General features: G+C 37.1%; 1 protein-coding gene across 4 annotated transcripts; it reads right to left on the bottom strand.

Moving 5' to 3' along the window:
* Positions 1-2,682: 2,682 nt before the first annotated feature.
* LOC308685756 (zinc finger MYM-type protein 1-like) lies at positions 2,683-7,530 on the bottom strand. 4 transcript variants are annotated; one of them, XR_014029485.1, is made up of 4 exons: positions 7,467-7,518; positions 5,082-5,123; positions 4,919-5,001; positions 2,683-4,840 (listed from the first exon to the last, which is right to left on the bottom strand). XR_014029485.1 is itself a non-coding variant. In XM_081357714.1 (3 exons), the coding sequence occupies exon 3, from the start codon at positions 4,791-4,793 to the stop codon at positions 3,483-3,485; it is 1,311 nt and encodes a 436-aa protein (XP_081213840.1). In that variant the 5' UTR covers positions 4,794-4,840; positions 4,919-5,123; positions 7,467-7,530; the 3' UTR covers positions 2,683-3,482. The 4 variants fall into 4 exon arrangements, 3 of the variants coding, with proteins under 3 accessions (XP_081213840.1, XP_081213838.1, XP_081213839.1); XM_081357714.1 differs by having other exon boundaries at positions 4,919-5,123; positions 7,467-7,530; XM_081357712.1 differs by lacking the exon at positions 5,082-5,123 and having other exon boundaries at positions 7,467-7,521.
* Between the last annotated feature and the right edge of the window lie 4,678 nt (positions 7,531-12,208).

Below are 12,208 nucleotides of genomic sequence, written 5' to 3'. Positions count from 1 at the left end.
TGACCCAAGCACTTCATGCCATATTGAATCTTTAAGGTTTTTAAGAGATTTAAGATGAAACACTTTTACACACATTGTATATTGTATATAGTTTTCTTACTGGTGTCACTAAAACAATTCCAGCTGAGGTGTTTTAAAGGCAAGCAGAATTCCTTCTATTTCCTGCCATGTCCCAACTGCAGCTGTTTTATCCAATTTTTCAACTCTGGAAAAGCAGAAATATGAACTTTGTTCAACAGCATTTGCACCAATCGGGACTGACTTTATATTGATCTTTGAAGCTAAGTTTTCTCCTGACAACCATCCATCTTTATTTATAAAGATAAATGTTCAGCTTTGTTTATACCTGCATTCCACATAGCTTCCTTAGCTTACATAGATTGTAAAATATTCACATCTATTGCAGGATTGCACAAAAGAAGCTCTTCCCTCAGCCACAAGTTTTCACTGTTGCACAGCGGTTTCCTGTCTGCCTGAGTGAATTACACTGTAGCTCCGTATAGCTTTGTTTTTAAACTCTATCTTTTATCTTTCCAGCCATTTATTTTGCTTAAAGCTACACAGTGGCGATTCTAGACTTTTTTAACAGGGGTGGCCTTAGTGGAGCACTGATTAATTCAAGGGTGGCATCATAAAATCATGCATCGAACACCATACTCATAAATTGAAGGACAAAGACCGTACTCTTACATCAAATTTATTTTTATTTGAATAAAATCAAATATAAATAAACAAACATCTCAAACATAAAAATACACCTTCAAGACTTTTTGTTTTTCACAATAACAACTCAAACATAATATCTTTGGCCATCTATTTCATTTTTCATTTTTTGTTAATGTTGGTCCAAATCTTGCCAAAACTATACCATTACATAATAAAAGCTGGATAGGTGAAAGCAGAGTCATGCAATCCATTTTTTTTGACGAAGTTAGTGAGAGTGAAATTATTTCCACTGTCTCTAAATTAAAAAGTAAAAATTCATGTGATAGTGATGGCTTAGATATGTATATTGTCAAAGAAACTCTACGTTGCATTATTAGACCATTAAAATATATAATTAATTTGTCTTTTAATACAGGTTTTTTTTTCCAGATAAAATGAAGGTGGCTAAAATTATTCCTTGTTTTAAAACTGGTGATAGTCTTACAAATTATAGGCCTATATCTTTGCTTTCCCAATTTTCAAAAATTCTGGAGAAGCTTTTTGTTAAAAAATTTGATTATTTTCTTGAAAAACATTCTTTGATAAACGATAATCAGTTTGGGTTTCGTAGCACCCGCTCAACAGCTATGGCTTTGATGAAAATCACAGAGGACATTACTACAGAATTGGAGAATAAAAATCACACAGTTGGAGTTTTTATTGACCTTAAAAAGGCCTTTGACACTCTCGATCATGGAATATTGATATCTAAATTACAGACATATGGAATTAGAGGTGTAGTGTTAAATTGGATTATTAGTTATTTAGAAAATAGACAACAATATGTAGAGTATTTAGGCCATGAATCTAAGTTGGAAACAATACAGTGTGGAGTCCCTCAAGGCTCTGTGTTGGGGCCTAAATTATTTATTTTATACATTAATGATCTCTGTGATGAATGAAAGACTTTACGTTTTGTTCTTTTTGCGGACGATACAAATTTTTTTGTATCGGGGAAGAACTTAAAAATCTTAATCAAAACTATTGAACAAGAATTGGTCCTACTTCAGAAATGGTTTAACAAAAATAAACTGTCGTTAAATTTAAGTAAAACTAAATTTATGTTGTTTACGAATCAAAAATGTCCTGATAATGTTTGTTTGATTCTAAATGGAATAACTATTGAGAGAGTGTCAGAATTTAGGTTTTTAGGAGTACTCATTGATGAAAAATTTAAATGGAAATCACACATAGCCTACGTAAGAAATAAAATGTGTAAAAATATTGCTGTTTTGAGTAAAGTAAAGTTTATGTTAAATTATAAAGCAATGAGAATCCTTTATTGTTCCTTTATTTTGCCCTATTTGATGTATTGTTTGGAGGTATGGGGTAATTCATATTTTACTAATTTAATGCCCTTATTTATTTTGCAAAAAAGGGCAATAAGGATAATTAATGGAGTTGCTCCAAGAGAACATACTACAGGACTGTTTCTGAGGTCAGGACTACTTAAATTGAAGGACTTGGTTTCTTTACAAACTTTATTAGTTGTTCATAAAGCAAAACATTGCTTGTTACCACATGGACTGCAAACCCTTTTTACTGTAAATAGTGAGACAAGTAGAAGAAATAATGATTTTAAACAACCTTTTGCTGGAAATACCCTCAAACAAATGTGTGTTTCAATTTCTGGTGTGAAAAGATGGAATTGTCTTGAGAATGATTTAAAATGTTGTTCAAATATAGTTCGATTTAAATATAAGTATAAAGAGAAGATACTTTTACGTATAAAGATGATGGTGAAAATTCTTAAAACTACAATATGAATGATCATGGTCTCGTCATTGTCTTTGATGCCAGAGTTGTCATTATTGCATTAATGTTGTTTTTGTTTGTTTAGTGTTGTGTAAGCAGAATTAATAGTAAAACAAACAAAAAAAATTAAGGAAAATTGTTAAAAATGTAAGTAGATTACATCTGGTCTGCGTTATTTTTCATTTTTTTTTTTTGTCGTTGTTATTTTTTTTTTTTTTTTTTCATGTCGGTTAGGCCATCTAATTTGTAACTTTCTTATTATAAGAATGGGGTAGGAGTTTATAAGATTTTTTTTTCTTCATCCTACTCCTGTTCTTCTTGTCATGGAATGTATTTTTGTTGTGTTTGTGTGGATTGTTGTTGTGGCATTTCGTGTTGCATTACCATGAAAAGAGAATAAATAAATGAAATGAAATGAAATTTCTATAGCTGTTAACATCCAAAATCCAAGTTCTCAGCTAAATACTATTTATTCATGGAACAATGAATTACAATTTGTTTGCCCATCTATATATTGGTGTTAAAACAACTGAATGCGCCAATTTTTGTGTGAGCTGGCGAAAACCTTGATAAAGTCATCCATATTTAAAGCTTTTGCTCTCCTGGATTCAATACTTAACACACCTAAGTGGCTAAGCCTACCATCAACCATGGTGGTCCGCAAGTGTGTCTTTATTAGCTTCAGGGCTGAGAAGCTCCGTTCACAGCCTGCAGTACTCACTGGGATAGCTGTGGCAACCTTGCAAAGCCTAAAGAGGTCAGGGAACACCTCTTTATAGGGTTCCAAAAATACAGTGAAGTCTGTAACACTTCCCAATTGTACTGCCCCACTGTCCATCTTTCTCTTTACAACCCTTCTGGCCTGATGCAGCTCATGTCAAGTCAAGTCCTCTTGATCACTGCCATACAAATCACCTAATTCTAAGACTTGACCCTTGTCTAGGAATGTACAGCTTTGAGGGTTCAGTGCCTGTATCCCATTCATGAGTACACAGTTTGACTTTGAAAACCTTCTGTCCATCTCACTCAGAGAGTCGCTTTGTGGTTCCAAGGAGTTTTTGGAAAGTTGTCAGTAAGGCTATGAATGTAAGGTCAATCTGTGCTAATAAACCTCGAGCATCAACAGATCTGTCCCCATTGTCCTCTGAACTGATCTGCTCAAGAACATGCAGGACGGCTGGTAATCTATCCAATAAGTTCCTGCAAGCCACTGCTCTACACGCCCATCGTGTATCACTCAGTTTTTGCAACTCTCTGCATTGGCCACCATACATATCTTTTTGAACCTCCAGCCATTTTTGATGTACATAGGACCCGGTCATATACACATAGAGTCTTTGGAGGAGGGTGAAGAAACAATCTACCTCTGCCACTGACTTCACTGTGTCCACTAAGACTAGATTCAGGCAGTGGGCATTACAGTGGACATAAAATGCCTGTTTAGCCTCTGCCTGAATTCTGGCTGCCACACCAGAGTGTTTCCCACTCATCACAGCTGCTCCATCATAGCCTTGCCCAATCAGGTTATCCTTGTAATTGAGCCCATATTTTTCAAGGCATTGTATGATTTTATCACTAAGTCCCTTAGCATCCAAATCCTGAGCATGCTGAAAGTCAAGGAAACTTTCATGTATATAGCCCCACTGTAGTAATATCTCACTACCAACGACCTTTTTCTGGAGGTATTTGCTTTCATCTGCAATTACTGAGAAAACCTCACTGTCCTTCACCTCCTTTACAATGGCATCCCTCACCATGTTTGCAAGACACTCCAGAATTTCATTCTGTATGGTTCCAGATGTGTACTTTGCATTCCCCTTTTCGCTCATTTTCTCACTTATAAGGGCATCATGATTAGCAATCACAGTTAGAGTTTCTATGAAATTCCCCCTATTGTCAGAGTCCTCTGACTCCCGATGGCCCCTCTGAGCCTGCTTTTGAGTTGCTGTTAACAACAGAACCTCTGCAATTGTTTTTATGTATCTCCTGTTCTCCTCAACTTTTCTTTTGTACTCTTGATCAATTAAATCCATTAACCCAGAATCAGACAGCATACGATTCTTATATTCTCGCCAAGCAAACATTGCATTAACGTGACTGTCAGACCGGTCATGCAATGTAAGGCCTCCATCTTTATACAGCGCTTTCTTCCAATGTGAAAAACCTGCCTGGGACGTAAATACTGATTCTGACGCTGAAGGGAGTGAGGAATGTCTACATGCATAACAGTAAGCTGAATCTTTGCTTACAGAGTACTCTAACCAAGAATACTTGCTGTACCACTGCGGGTTGAATGCCCTTCTTCTCTGACCTTGTGTGGTCTTGGGAAACATCCTCAGCACAGGTTGAGTTGGATCTGCTGCCCTTGATTGGGAGATGTCTGGAAAGAACAAAAGTAATTCAGCAAATCATACAAACATGTGTTTTCTATATATATTTTAACCAGGATAAAACATACTTGTACTACACCATGAGGTCCAGGGGTTGGGTTTGTAGCAGCAAGTGGACAACCAGTGAGACAAGATGATGATGATGATGGACCTAAATTTAAATGTAAAATAAATTTTGTTGTATTAACTAAAACAAGTGCAATTCAATCAGATATAGCTGAGATGTCATACCCTTATAAGGATCTGAAGTGTCTCCAGCACCCTTGTCTGAATCTGAAATAGCATTTAGAATGATTTCACATGATTTCACTTAGATGCCTAAACATTTTTATTTTGTGTAGGCTAAATAAAAATGCTGTTAATATTTTTTTTTTTTTTTTTTCAAATACATAGCTTATTAAATCAATGATACCATAAAATGTAATTCTAGATTTTACATACCCAGGTCATCAGGTGAAGCTGCTAGCTCAGTCGCTTCACCCTGCCTGTCATCATCCTGATCTGACTCGCTAACATTATCTGAACCACTGCTGGTACTGCTAACGTCAGCTGCTCTGATCAGTTCACTGTCTTCATCAGTTTTGCTTTTCTTGCTAACAAAGAACTGTTGGATATTCTGGTTCCTTTTCATACTGCAATGAAGTCAGATTTCCTTCAGAACAGTCCAACCAACCCCTAGGCTAAATAAACACCGATTAAATACTTTTTTTTTTTTTCATTTACATTATTAGTAATTATTACTTACATTATTATTAAAAATTGAAATGAAAATGGCACAATGCACAACAAAGAACGTATTATTTACAATTAATTACACCAAATTAAAGCTTAATCAAAGGCCACATCTGACCTGTGAGCTAAACTATTACTATTTATAAAGTTTAAACGATATAGACTACTCTTTCATGTCATTACTGCATTGGTGATGTGCAAGTCGAATTCAGTGCCTGTCACTTTAAGGCCCTGACGCCCGTGAGGTTTGCTTGATTCTCACGGTTTAAGCTAAATTGTTGTGCATTGTGCATAAGGATATGTGGGTGAAATGAATTATGTTTTCCATGTCATTTGTTAAAATAAATGCTCTAAAGCCTAACAACTCGAAGAAAATCTGTCTATTACAGGAGATACTGTAAGTGTCTTGTAGTGATAATTTCTATGATTTTGGCGAGCACAAATAACTATCGCCAGATGTAAATGGTTGCATATCCTATTACTCAAATTCAATTAAACCCACCAGTAGGCTAGACCAGAGCCCGTCTACGGAGAGCCTGCCCACTCCCTATTAAGCTCTATTGTACCGAATTTTGGTTGTAGTACCACCAGAGTTCCACTGGGGGGCGATCGCCATGAGTGCAAAATGAATGGGAGTCTATGGGGCTAGACGGCTAAATGTATCTCTTTCACCCGATTGCCGTTGATAAATCTCAAATCTGATTGTAGATTTTGCAAGTTCAACATGGGTTTTAGGTCGAAAGTTGAATGAACGAGTACTTATGTCCTTTCGATTTCTTACAAGTTGAGTTGTTGTTGCCCATAACACGCTAGCATTCTGCTAATGAACGCTGATTGGTCAGTGAAGGACTGATTACGACCAGAGATCCCGCTTGATGGCATCGTGTCATCCGCAGCGGGACCAGAAACAAACAAAACAAAAACTCTTCTAGCAAGTGTGTTTACCTGTGTCAGCTGTGTTGTCGATGCCTCGAGTGAAAAGAAAGTGCAGAGCGCGAACGCACCAAAGTGACTGAAGGATTGCCGTGAAGCAGTATTTCTGGTCGTACATGTATATGACGTCATTGACACTTTAAAATACTTTTTAAAGCAAATAAGTGACTCAAAAAAAATCTAACACCCAGCAATCTGTAATTTATTTGCATCTCCTTTCGAATACAACATTCAAATTACTAGACAAAAAATTATATCCTGAGAAAAGTGGATTTTTATTGGTATAGCGCCATAGACCTCCATTCATTCTGCACTCGTCCTGTGAGCGCCCTCATATGGAATCAGAGTGGAACTGCAACCAGTTCAGAAGCCGGAAGTGTACTGAGAGTGAAACTTCTCGCCATATTAGACATTCTCTGGCTAGACCTTAATTTCACAGCCTAGGTATGTTAGCAACACAGGGCTTGAAAACATTGACTGTATATATAGAACAAACAAAAACGAAACCCTGCGTGGAATTTATCTGGGAATATAGCCTAAGCCTAACTTACTGAAGGTAGGGGCGAGCCACCTTGCTGGCGTGTTTAATTTGGTTCCTTGGTTAAAATATAATGTAGGCTAAGTTTTTTTGCACAAAATTGCGTCTGATAATCTGCTAATGATAAATCATTAAATGCTTTTTACAAAAGTAGCCTACAGTTAACAGTTAATGACCTAGCAAATGTCGACTGAGTAGGCAGAATAGGCAGGTACAGTAGATAAATTAGCCTACATGACGTGATTCAACAGACGTGATACTGGGCTGTGTGTGCGATTAGATATCAAGGCAGATGTGATAGGTAAATAGATATCTTTGCGTGCTAGCACAAGTAGTAGTGCTGTAAACTCACATGCTAAAAAACAATAAGCCATGTATTGTTGGTTAGCTTACATCAAACACTTGCTACTTACATTTCTGAGTTCTGGTGTCTGACTGTCCAAGCTCCCGTGCTGATTTAAAGGCAGCAAGTGCGTCAACAAAGGTTCCGCCTTTGACCACGTTAATGGCCAATCATAGAGTAGGATTTGGGGTGGCACCTGGGGTGGCCAATCGAATCTCAGGGGTGGCATGGGCCACCCCAAGCCACCCCTCTGGCTCCGCCCCTGAAGCTACACTGTATAACCCTTACCCCTTTTTGGACTTAAGTTATATATCAGAGTAGAGATGGCAAGGCTTGATATTAACTTAGGTAAAGATAAAGACTAGTTTGCTCTGGTTTACTCAGCAATACTTCTGAAAAATCAGACCCAAGCTTCACATTTATAAGGTATTCACCAACCCAAAATCTCAAACTTTTACATTATACACAAACCAAACAAAACAAAATAATAAACAAGATAGAAAACAGGAAAACATCAGTTACATCAGACATCAAACAAGAAAAGCTAAGCGTTTGGGAATCTTGACTGGAAAAGTGAATTACTCAAGTTAGCTGATGGTGAAGCCGACATAGCTTGGTAATGGATGAAATGTCCTTGCAAAAGTCCACACTTTTAACTTGATAGTCCCAAGGTTGCAACTAGTAAAAGTGTCCTCCTGTCTTCCACAAGTGCAATCCAAACCCTCTAGTGCTCACGTTAAGCGGCCAGGCGTCATAATCCAAGCACCCAACCGTAAAGCAGAAAGTTAGCTGAAGCAAGTACTTTCATCCATGTAAGAAAGCACAGGAATAAAAAGGTCCATCTAAATAGACGACACATTCACAATTAGCATGAATAACCCAATGCTCAACACACTCCATATCATAGTTATACATTAAATAAATGTACACTCTGGTTTTGGTAATACTGAGAAAAAAAAAACACTCTACTTACTGATTGACCAAAAAGGAAACACATTCCTCAATCATAGGACCTTAAAAAGTCAAATGGAATAGCCCAAGGAAGCCCATTTTCATTTATGAAATTAATAAATCAATAACTAATCATACTGGCTATCACTTACACAATTTAAAATTACCCAAAAGGTAATACACAGCCCATATAGTTAGATCTCTGTATATAGACAGTCAATTCCAACGAATTGAAATTAATTATGAACACACAGAAGGGCTATAATTTGAATTTGTGAATGCCTACTAAAAGCAAATCAAATCATCAGATAATCCGTTTGTCCGCCAAACGAATTATGTGATGTTCTTATCAACTATCAAGGAGATATATCTAAAAAACTATTCTCTTGGCCACAGAGAATAATTGTCTTGTTCACAAGATTATTAACTTGTAGGTCATTCACAAATTTATCGAGCTTGTAGCTATAAGATCGAACACATTTAAGAGGCTTTGTTCCGTGAGCAGCAAAACAAAGACAATCAAGAGTATAATCAGTTTTAATAAAATGCGATTATGAAGGCAACGTTACAACTACATCTAACAAAGAATATATATATATATATATGAGACAGTAAAATAAAAGTAAAATAAACAGAAAGGAAAAACAGCAGATTGCAGAGTGGTAAACAAATCACAATGTATAGCCTTTGAGAACCAGCAAATTATCAAAATCACCTTAAACAGGGAAATGTAATACGCATTTAAATCTTGGTAAGAGATCAAAAATACTTGCATTGAAAACCTTGTGGTTGGAGGTGGACAGCGAGTAGCCGATGCCTGCGTGTCCGTTTGAAACGGTCTTTGGTTCTTCCTGAGTGCGCGTCGGAGCGGGAGTTTCAAAACGGTTCACGTGTGAGCTGCTAAGACTTGATTTAAGTTCGTTTCACTTTGAGGTGTAAGTGAAGGAACACTAGACTATTAAAACAAGAAGTCGGAGTTACGACTAAAACAAAACAAAGTTTAAGTAAAATAAAATGAAGAGACTCGTACGAGAAAGAAAAATAACAAAAAAGCAGGAACAAAACAAGACAAAATTCCAGGCGGGAGAAATTTTCTTTGTCTCACTTAGGAGTTCGATTTGCATGTTTTATGACAGTCTTAGGATCATGCCATTTCTACTTCAAACAATTATAACTGCAGTAAAATGCATTTTATCATAATTTGGTACCCATATCTTTCCTACGGGTATATGGAGGTTCAATTCAAGACCACATTTGGTATGTTTAAAAGCTACGGCATAGAAATGACTTCTTATTCTGTAAAATAAGCATTAAGAGTTCAACTAACAATCTAGGAATAAGATTAACCCAAAATGTGATGTACATTTACAAATGGGAATGAAAATTGGACTTTTAAAAAGATCCACATGGCATATCTATGATTGCAACAGTGTGCACATCTGAAACATTATTCCTTTAAGGTTTACAAGAATACAAAAACCCATCACAGAGAAGAACAATCGTGGAAAAGAGAAATTACATTCAGGTTTACATATTTCTTCAATGGTTATACATATAAAATATCTAGGATGAACACTTTAATTCTGCTCCTCTGCCAGAATCTCAGTGAGATTCCTGGCTTGTTGACATTCCGTTAGGGTTATACAAATCTTTATCAACCTAACCAAAGTGGGGAGGGGGGTCTGATTACCCAAGGATGCCGGCGAACATTCTTAAACTAGAACATTTATAATTCAAGGCTATGCATTAGAAAGTCACACCTCTATTATAAAGCAAAAACTAATCACACATGCATATAGGAATGTACATACATTAGAAGGTGGTTTCTATTCTAAATTACAATCAAAGGACGTGTTTGTAGGTGAGTGTGTGTCTTTGTGTGTTGTGTGTGTGTGTGTGTGTGTGTGTGTATGGACAGACCACCTGGGCCTTCGTTTGCAGGGAAGGGGGAAGATTGATAGCAATCGTTGTGGTCTGCCAGTGAGGATCCTAGCCATGTTCTGTTAAATTTCATGCTGGCATGAAAGTGTCAGAAAGCAATTTGACCAAGGTTTTCGGAGCTCTTCGGGGTCCATTTGGTGTTATTCTTTGCTTTCTGGGGGGGTCATAAAACACCCCAGGAGGATGTCTCTTACAGACCAGGTGGCTCCAGTTAGTGAATTATATTTACCAGGTTAAAAGCTAAAAGCTTTCCCAAAATTTATAATGACAAGTAATCATGAGTCCTGTCCATACGCTACATCGCAATATATTGATATTATCTAATTTTGTCTGAAACATTGATCTGACATCGCTAGCTTTAATCTAAATCGCTACCGCTTGCACAACACGCTAGCATTTCACTAGCCAGTTAATCTGCCAACCGTGATTGCAGTCTTTTTTTCTCTCGCACACTCGCGCCTTTTACAAGTCCATCAAACAACTGTGTTGAGTTGGATCAGTCAACAAACACGGTGACTCGTGTCTTCTGTTATTGCCACTTGCACTGCTTGCCACATGTATAGCATAGCCTTCTCTGTCAGCACTGAGGGCTTCATTTGTAATAAATGCAGGGAGATAGTCAGGCTGATGGTGAAGATATTAGAACTAGAGACACGCATCCAAACTTTAATCAAGGATAATAATAATGCAAGGCCATTAGATACTGCTTTGGATGCGACTAGCTTAGTGAACTCTGTACATTGTTTGGTTACGGCTATAGAGGCCGTGCAGCAGGGCAACTGGGTGACTGCGAGACGGCATGCGGTTGCGAGACAAAACACCGCTCTTCTGTTCTGATTAGAACATCAAAAAGGTTCTCCCCACTCAGTGACGCACCCACTGAGAATCCTGTTGAATGTGCCCTAGTTATTGGCGATTCTATTACAAGAAACATGAAAATAGAGCCACAAGCCACCATAGTCACATGTTTGCCGGGAGCCAGAGCGCCTGACATAAAAGCAAATTTAAAAGTTCTGCCTAATGCTAATTGTAAATTATCTAGGATTATTATTCACGTCGGCAATTATGATGTTCGACTTCGCCAGTCGGAGATCACTAAAATTAACATTAAAGAGGTGTGTGAACTTGCAAGTATGATATTAGACGCTGTAATATGCTCTGGCCCCCTTCCTGTTCGCCGGAGTGATGAGATACTTAGTAGACTGTCCGCACTCAATGGCTGGCTGTCTAAAGTCTCATTCGGACGGGATTGACTTTTCAAGGGTAGATGGAGTGATGTAATTTTACCACAGGACGTCTGTAATATTAATGGCCAATTCGCACGGGATAAGATATCTCAGTAAAACTAGCATAAGTGGGAGGGGTAATTCGATTTACGCACCGCCGTCACCCTCATGTCGTCATGTGTGTATTATGTTGCTTCCTGATATCACGTGCACAAACACATGTAACCTATATTTATGTATATAAAACAGTTATGTCCGGTCGAACGATGTATTAATTAACTTCAGATTGGATTATGTTGGTAATAGGCACTTACCTAACACTAAAAGATGTTTCGTGCCTCTAACAAGTGCTTTCAATCTTCTTTTTGATCTGAATGGTGTGTGGAAATCACTTGAGTTTTGCCACAGACTTGAATGAATGCATTTTTAAGCGCCTACATACTTGAAAAAACGCTGAAAACTACTTTTAAACAGGAAATGATGGAATATTTGCGTACATACAGTACCAGTCAAAAGTTTGGAAACATTACTATTTTTAATGTTTTTGAAAGAAGTCTCTTATGCTCATCAAGCTTGCAGTTAAAAAAAAACAAAAACAAAAAAAAAAACAGTAATATTATGAAAAATTATTACAATTTAAAATAATGGTTCTCTTTTTTAATATATTTTAAAATGTAATTTATTTTTGTGATGC

Source organism: Scardinius erythrophthalmus (genome assembly GCF_964197995.2).
Source record: "Scardinius erythrophthalmus genome assembly, chromosome: 2".
Lineage (NCBI taxonomy): Eukaryota > Metazoa > Chordata > Actinopteri > Cypriniformes > Leuciscidae > Scardinius > Scardinius erythrophthalmus.
Note: the sequence above shows the minus strand (reverse complement) of the source record. Positions and strands in the feature narration are given on the sequence as shown.

Coding starts and splice junctions, on each gene's coding strand:
- LOC308685756 (XM_081357712.1), bottom strand. Junction 4,841..4,918: donor GACCTCATGGTGTAGTACAA/GTATGTTTTATC, acceptor TGTTCTTTCCAG/ACATCTCCCAATCAAGGGCA.